The sequence below is a fragment of the Galeopterus variegatus genome, unplaced genomic scaffold (assembly GCF_000696425.1).
Source record: "Galeopterus variegatus unplaced genomic scaffold, G_variegatus-3.0.2 Scaffold1513, whole genome shotgun sequence".
In the NCBI taxonomy this organism is placed as follows: domain Eukaryota; kingdom Metazoa; phylum Chordata; class Mammalia; order Dermoptera; family Cynocephalidae; genus Galeopterus; species Galeopterus variegatus.
In genome coordinates this window covers 69743-78586 of record NW_007727624.1, presented here as the reverse complement: position 1 = coordinate 78586, position 8844 = coordinate 69743, and the positions used below count along the sequence as shown (strand labels likewise).

General features: G+C 39.9%; 1 protein-coding gene across 1 annotated transcript in view; it reads left to right on the top strand.

The window, feature by feature from the left end:
• The first annotated feature begins 1342 nt into the window (after positions 1-1342).
• The window catches only part of LOC103594239 (ubiquitin carboxyl-terminal hydrolase 10-like), a 43310-nt gene continuing 35808 nt past the window's right edge, over positions 1343-8844 (top strand). The window contains exon 1 of the mRNA XM_008577446.1: positions 1343-1408. Within this exon, the coding sequence (XP_008575668.1) occupies positions 1343-1408 (66 nt within the window). The remainder of the gene's footprint in view (positions 1409-8844) is intronic.

Genomic DNA, 8844 nt, shown 5'->3' with positions numbered 1-8844 from the left:
GTGGTGGCCACATGTAGTTTGGAGGGTGAGGCGTGAGCACAGGGGCCAGAGGGCCAGGTAGGCTCTTGCAGAGATCCATTGAAAAGTGTGGAAGGCCTGACCTCAGGAGTGCGGGTGCCGAGAGGAGGGTGACAGCCTTAGGGTGGCCAGTGGGAGTGGGTGCATAGAGAGATAGACAGCTTTATTATTGTGTTTGTGATCATGCGTTTTCCTTTTTAACAAAGTGGGATTATACTGCTATTTCCTAAAGTGTTTTTTCCCCACTTCTTGTATTGTGACTATGTTTCCGTTGACTATTTTTCTTCAGTATTGTTATTAAGGACTGCAGAGTATTCACAAGTTAGATTTTATGCTTACTAGAAACAATGATGTTTGGCATTTTTTGGATCCATTTTTAAGTTATTTCTGTGAATTATCTTATTTCCCAGAGCTAAGTAAAGTGCATCACTGTAAACTGAAAGATGAATATCTTTAATTCATTGATTATTTTAGGGGTGGAGAGGTATGTTTTCGTAAGTGATATTAAGAAAAATAATTAGTGGATATTTAAAACGTGAAGTTTTTATGTTTTTGGATTTTAAAACTATACTAATACGATCAAAAACAAGTTGTATATATGAAATGTTTGAAAAATATTGGGAAAGATCTGTTTCTAAAATGTTTGTCAATAAGCTGGCTTGTGTTTGGTGAAGGCCAGCTATTTTAGCTACTGCTATGGATATTCAGGAAGGTAACCAAAGCATTCTCACCCTTGTGTAGGTGGTAGGTAACTAAGGCATAAGCAATAATTGGGGCACATTATGAGATGTGTAATTAAGTACTGAATTATGTGCACATGGTAAGTTCTGTTGTAGTAAGTCAGAGAATGAAGATGGATAATGAGCTAGGCTTGAGAAGGAATAGGGTTTGGGCAAATGGAGAGGAAAGAGGAGGGCATTCTAGGGAGGCAGACAGAATGAGTAGGGCTAGATTTCAGATTAACCTGTTGGTTTTGCTTTTTGAGTGATCTTACTTTATATGAATTCTCTGATTGCTGCTGCTGAACTATGCTTTTTCTCACTGCGTTACCCCATTCCGGTGTTAGGATGCTTCCCCCCAGCCACCCCCCATCCCCCCGCCAAAAAAAAGTAAAGAAAGCCCAGCTTTGTAACTGGCTTACACCACAAACTAGAGATTTATTGGCTCATGTAACTAGAAATTCCAGAGGTAGGTCAGGCTTCAAAGTTGGTTTGATTCAGCCATTTGTTGATGTCTTTGAGGACCTGGTTTCTTTTCATCTTTTCATTTCTGTGTGTTATCATTTCAGTGTTATCCTAAGGCTAGCTTTGCCCCAAATGGCAGAATGGCCATAGCAGTTGCAGGCTTGGTGTTCGTGCATGACCTCCGTCACAGCACCCAGAACAAGAGAGTGAGTGTTGTCCCAGAATTCTGTGCAGTGGACTGAGCTTCATGCACATTGGGTCACCCCTGAACCAGGAGCTGTGGCTAGGAGGATGAGATGCCAGGCGGGGATCCCCTCTGGCTTGGGGGTGTGTGTGTGTTGACAATCTGAATTGGGTGACTACTATTCAACAGGGGAGGGGAAGGGTGGCTGCCCAGTTCGTACAGTCTCACCCAGAACACCGTCTCTCCCCGTCTCCTTTTCCAGGTGCGTAACTCCCCGTCTCCTTTTCCAGGTGTGTTAACTTCTTCCTTCTTCTGGACTCCTTAGACTTAAGACTCTGTCCTTTCTCCTTGGCAAATCATATTGTACTGATATCTTATTATATCTTATAGTCTTTCTTAAATATTATTGTTGCATAACTGTTCATGTGTCTGTGCCTTGAGATCAACCCCAGGTTCCAATATTGCCATTTTCTGTTAGTGGGATCTCCGGCAAGGTTGATTTCCCTGAGCCACAAGCTCTTTTCATCTTCATCATTCAGTCAGTGGATATTTATTAGATTCTAAGTATTGTGCTTAAGTGAACGAGGTCCAGAACTGAAGGATACAAGGAGATCATGATTCATTTATAGAGACATGTAGGTGAGTGAGAATTATAATGAGACGTGAACAATGCTTTGACAGAAATAGGGTTTGGAAACACTTTCTGAGGAGGTGATTCCTATGTTGAGCCTTGAAGGACAAGTAGGAGTTTGTCAGAGAAGAGGGGGAAGATGGAACCTGCATGAAGGTTTAAAAGCAGAACAGTGAGTAAATGTAGAATAACTGGGGTCTTAGGTGCACAAGGAGATGAGGCAAGATGGGTAGGCAGGGACAGCTCATTACACTAAGCTAAAGAGTTAAGATTCCATCTCTGTATACTTTGTAATTAGGAATGACCATATATTCTGGTTTATACCCATTGTCCAAGCATTATTAATATAGTGATACTTTCACTGTGAAATGTGCCTCTGGCTTGGATGATAAATGGTCACCCAACTTAAAACAGGAGTTCAGATCCATAGGGATAGTTAGTCTGATAACAGTATATAGGATTATATGCTTACCTTATAATTAGGAATGACCATATATTCTGGTTTATACCCATTGTCCAAGCATTATTAATATAGTGATCCTTTCACTGTGAAATGTGCCTCTGGCTTGGATGATAAATTGTCACCCAACTTAAAACAGGAGTTCAGATCCATAGGGATAGTTAGTCTGATAACAGTATATAGGATTATATGCTTACCTTACAGTAGGACCCTGGGATTACATGAGAGACAGCATAGCAGTGCTTCTCAAACTTTAAAAGTCAGTTAAGAATCAGCTGCTAATATGCACATTTGGATTCAGTAGGTCTGTGGTGGATCCTGAGAGCTGCGTAATATCTCAGGTATGCCTATGCTGCTGGCCTGGTGACTACACTTTGAGTAACAGGTAGTATAGAACTTTGGGAGCTTCAGATGTTTTGTAAGGTTTCTAAAATCATATGTAAAAATGTGTGTGTGTGTGTATTCTTCAGAGAGTAAACCTAATTCCCTTACATCAGTTTCTCAAGGGGCTCTGCAACCACCCAGAAAAGATTAGGGATCACTGACTTTTAGAAATAATGTGGAGATAGTGAAATATGTGTATTAAATACCTTTCATATGTGTATTAAATACCTCTAAGTCCAGTATGCACTAGATACCTGTTCTCTTCCTCCTCCACCACAGTTCTTTGAAATTAGGAAATGTTGTTTAAGCACTTGAAATATCTCTTTATGCCATTGGTGCTCAATAAATACCTAGTTTGGTAACAAACTGTTTTAGGACCGTTAGCCATTCTGTCAGCATTTGAGAGTCTTAGGTGCTAAGCATTTTCCTAGCTAGGAAGTATGAGTCTACCATCTAATCTTGGTTATTTCAGATATCCAGCTATGGATGGGGGTAATTAGGGCTTGTGGTAGATAGCAACTGTAGGATTGAAGAGGAGATGAATCAGTTTTTTTTTTTTTTTTTTTTAAGTAATCTTACTGAGTTATTTGTTCAGAAAGGTCCTTCTCCTGACTTTGATTCATTGAGATTCTGTTCTCTGGTTCTCAATTATATGTGATTTAAGTATGGTTTAATTATAATCATTTTAATTCATTCAGTTGCTATTGTTCTTGCCAAATACACTTTTCTGAACATTTTGATATTTTGTTGAGATCATCTCAGAAATTTGGGATTTGTGATCATCTTAGGGTATTTGGAATGGAAATGGTATATATTTCAAGATATTTTCAAAGTTTCTCACTTAAGAGATTGGAAGAACAGTGAAGTGTGCCATTGACATAAGTGTAGAAGCTGGTTTTGAAAAAAATAATGGACCTTTTGAATTTAAGGTAAAACTAGGACATAAAAGTGGGAGTGTCATGGTTTGTCAGCCTCGAAAATGGAACTGGAAATGTAATTGAGCAATCTAAGTTGAAGATGGGAATTTGGATTTCTTTTTTTTTTTCTGTAGCTGGCAGGTACAGGTATTGAACCCTGGACATTGGTGTTATCAGCACCATGCTCTAACAAACTGAGCTAACTGGCCAGCCCTTTTTAAAACAATTTTTTAAATTAAAAATATTTTTTTGGTGGTTGGCTATTAGAATTTGGATCTTATCAACAGTTGAAGCTGTGAGCGTAGATGATCTACTTAGGAGGGAATATCTAGAGGTCAGCCCAGGAGGGAGGGAGAGTGTAAGAGACAGAATCAGGTCTTATAGAGTTGTAAAGGCACTAGAGGAAAGAGTGTTATGAAGTGTGTATGTGAGAGAAATCTTATTGTTAATGCTTTGGAGAGACTGACTAGCTGGAGAAAGACAAATGATCTTGGAAGGTTATTTTGGAGAAAGTAGAGTGTCGGAGGTGAAAGATTTCAATAAATTAATAGAGCAAGTAAGAAATGAGTTCAGTTACAAAAGAAGTGACTTGTGTGGAAGACATTTCTGAAAAGTTGCATGGAGTTTAATTTTTCTATGAAGTTATTTCTAGTTTAGTTGCATTATAGTTTTTCTTCTGATTGACATTTAGCTGCTTTTTTTTGCCTTTGTTGTTAGTGATGAGTAAACTCTTAAAAGCACTAAGAGTTCCCATTTTAAAGGCATCTGTTCTTGATGTTCGCCGACTTATAAAGTGAATAATCGTCTCAAATTATTTGATAATTTTTTTTTTTTGTTTGACATTTAGCTGCTTTTTTTTGCCTTTGTTGTTAGTGATGAGTAAACTCTTAAAAGCACTGAGTTCCCATTTTAAAGGCATCTGTTCTTGATGTTCGCCGACTTATAAAGTGAATAATCGTCTCAAATTATTTGATTATTTTTTTTTTTTGGTGGGGGGACATAACTAAGTGGAGAAGTAGCTCTGCTCACCCTCCTGTTTTCTGCTTGTTTCTCCCATTCTCTTAACTAACTGCCTGTAGTAATAGGGCCTTTTCTTGGACTGTGAGAATGGCCCTACACAGTGATTCTGAACCCTGACTACAAGTCAGGATCATGCAGGAAGTGTTTAAAATGCTGAATGAGGCCTGGACTCTGCCCCAGACCACTGAAGTCAGAATTTTTGCAAGGTGTGGCTGAGGATGCTGATTTTAAAATATAACTGGGGCTGAAAACCATTGTCTTAGGCTTTTGTCCTGTGCTGCTGATCCCGGAGAGCAGCACCAGGAGTTGGTTTTCTGCTTCTGTATGGAAAATGGAGTGTTGTGAGCTGGTTAGGTGGAAACCTCTTCCAGATGCTCAAGTTCCAAGCTCCACATATTTACCATAAGGAGGACTTTCTGAAGCCTCGAGTTACATTTTTCTAACAAAAGGTTTTAAATTATAACAGTGAACTTCAATACATAATTAAAGAATGGAGTGTAAACTATTATAATTTTGGCTGATAAACTATACTTCCATAATTAAAATCTTTGGAGGACATGTTTCAACAGATCACTAGGTGAAAGTTAAATTGAGATAGTAAACAGTGGACTGTTTCCTAAGGGGGCTTGGTCAGACTCTTTAGCTATCAGTGCGCCTTTTTGCATTCCTTTATTTTCGGTAGATAGTAATTTTGCAGCTTTGTACTTCTTCAACCAGTCCTTCTAAGTAACTTTGGTTTTCATTAACAACCAAAGCAGCTCATTAAGGGGGAGATTCTGTACTTCCTTCTTTAAAAGTGGCAGAAGAGGAGTAGTATATGTACCAGTTAAAATAAGTGCTGCTTATTAGACAGCTCTAGATTTTCCAGGGTATTTGAGGAAACTGATGGCAATGGCCAGCAAATTAGAAGAAAATCATTTATGTAGTCAGACTTCTTTTTTCATGGATGTCCTTTAAAATGAAACTCTGGTTTAATGGTGTACTTTCCTTCCTTGGCAGGTAGTATTCAGGATCTGAGCTTTTTTTGGTTTGGTACCAGCATATTTCATTAAGTGAAAAATCCTGTAGAACAGATGACACTTACAACTTTCTGCCCATGTAGCACTCTGTTTAATGAAATACTGTAGTTTTGCTTCGGTGTTTTTGATAATAATTGTCTTTGTGTGTAGTGAAGTTTGAGTACATGATCAGAGGATCTTGGCAATAACAAAGGTTGAGCCAAGCAGGAATAATCCGAGGTGACTGAGTGATGATAGGACAGAATCTTAAAGAAGGGTAGGACACTGATACAAGGAAAGCAGACAATGGAATAAAAATATGTTCAATATTTTAGGTGTTGTTATGTACCACTAGTAAGAGTCTGTGGACCAAGGAACGTGAAATCTTTCAAAATTTCCAATGTGTGGATGCTTACAGATGCAGAGTACCTACTTAAAAATTCTACTTTTGTAAGTGAAAGATTAAAATTGTGGCCTTTGGTCTTCTTTGAAAGCTGTTTTGCAGGACTGACAGCTGCCTCATCCTCCTTATATAGATTGTGCATCAATTTTTTTAAAAAATCAACCTTATTGAGGTATAATTTAATAAAATAAATGTACACATTTTGTTTGCAGTTTGATCTTTCACTAACGTGTACACCAAGGTAACCACCACCATAATCAAGATATAGAACCTTTCCATTGTCCAGAAAGTTCCCTCAGGCCCCTTTGCCATGAATACCCACTCCCATCCAGGCAATTCATGATCTGCTTCTGTCACTATAGGCTTGTTTGCCTTTTCTTACTGACACAGAATTATACAGAATGTACTCTTCCATGTGGCTTCTTTTACTTGTCATAACATATTTGAGATTCGTTTGTGCTGTGCAGAAGGGTTCCTTCCTTTTCGGTGCTGAGAAGTGTTCTCTTGTATGGATATATCACAATTTGTATGTCTTTTCTCTTTAAAAAGATGACCAGTAAGGGGATCTTAACCCTTGACTTGGTGTTGTCAGCACCATGCTCTCTGAAGTGAGCCAACCGGCCATCCCTATATAGGGATCCAAACCCTTGGCCTTGGTGTTATCAGCACCACACTCTCCCAAGTGAGCCATGGGCCGGCCCTTCTTTTCACTTCTTGATGGACATTTGTGTTGTTACCAGCATTTTGATGATTATGAATGAAACTGCTATCTACGTTCATGTAAAAGTCTTTGTGTGGATGTAGGTTTTCATTTCTTGTGCTTAAAATACCTAGAAATGCAATTGTTTGTCATATGGTAAGTATATATCTTATTTTATAAGAAATTGCCAGGCCTTTCCAAAGCAGCTTTGCTGTTTTACATCTATACCAGCAACACTCAAGAATTTCCACTTCTGTACCTTCACCAACCCTTGGTATTATAAGTCTTCTTAATTTTATTTTGCATCAATTTAAGAGGAAAGAATTCCTTGTCCACAGGAACAGAAGTCCCTGTCTATGACAGAAGAGTAAATCTGAGTGCGATTAGGTAGTTCTTAGTGAAGTAAGTCCAAAAAGACAGTTTACTCAAAGAGAAGGGGACTAAGAATGACTAGGTGAGTACCCCTGTTCTTCACACTGGACACAGGTGACCTTCCTTAGTGGTCAAGGGTGGTGGGGTTGGGGAATGAAAATGGAATTTTGAAGGATGGACCTGCCCTGGTACTTTCTTTTTTTTTCCTTTTTGTCTTTTTTCGTGACTGGCAACGGGATCGCAACCCTCGGTGTCGCGCCCGCACCGCGCTCAACCAGTGAGCGGACCGGTCTCTATATGGGATCCGAACCCTCGGCGGGAGCGCCGCCGTGCTCCCAAGCGCCGCACTCTACCGAGTGCACCACCAGGCCGGCCCCCCTGATTGCATCCATGATTTGTTTGGCCCCTTTTTTCCTTGTAAATTTAAGATTTTAGAAAATTGATTTTTGTTTAGCTTGGTGATTGATCACATGGTGCCTTGGGTTGAATGTCCTCCCCCAAAACTGGTGATTGAAAGGTGGGGCCTTGAAGAGGTGATTAGATTGTCGGACTGTGCCATAGTGAATGGATTGCTAATGGTGGTCATGGGCATGGCTCTGAGGGCTTTAAAAGGAGATCACATGAAGAACTCTCTCTCTGCTCTGCCATTTTCATTTGAGACCCTGGATCACTGTTGCCACCACCAAGATCCTCACCAGATGTATTCCCTGGACTTTGGACTTCCCAGTCTCTGAAACTGTAAGCAATAAATTTTGTTTTCTTTATGAATCACCCAGTTCCAGGTATTAGGTTATAAGCAACAGGAACTGACTAATGCAGAAAATTGTTACCAGGAGTGGGATGTTGCTTATAACAAATACTTGAAAATGTGGAAACAGCTTTGGAACTGGGTATTGAGGAGAGGTTGGAAGAATTTGAAGGAACAGGCTAGAAAAAGCCTAGATGCTGATGAAAGTTTAGAAGACAAGAAAACCAGGGAAAGTTTGGAATGTTTTAGAGACTGGTTAAATGGTGGTGAGCAGAATGCTAATAGAAATACGGACAATAAAGGCCATTGTGCGAAGATCTCAGATGTAAATGAGAAGGGACTTCTTGGAAACTGGGGCAAAGATCATCCTTGCTATGAACTGGCAAGGAACTCGGCTGCATTCTGTTCATGCCCCCAAATTTTATGGAATGCGAAACTTAAAGGTACTGACCCAGAATATTTGATGGAGGAAATTTCTAAGCAGCGAAGAATTCAGGAAGCTGCGTGGCTACTTGCAACGGCCTGTGCCAAGTTATGGTGGCAAAAGCATGAGGTAAAGCCAGGGAATATAATTCAAAGGGAAGCAGAGTATACACATTTGGAAAATTTGCAGCCTGGCCATGTGGCAGAGAAGCAGAGAGTAGGAGAAAAATCCGGTGGTGCAGCAGAGGGACTGGTTGCTAAAGATACTAGCATGGCCATGAGGCAGCCAGGTGCTAAAAGCCAAGACAATGGGAGAAAGGCCCTGAAGGCTTTTCAGAGATCTTGGAGGTTGGTCTTCCATTACAGGCCCAGAGACGTAAGGAGACAGAATAGTCCTGGGAA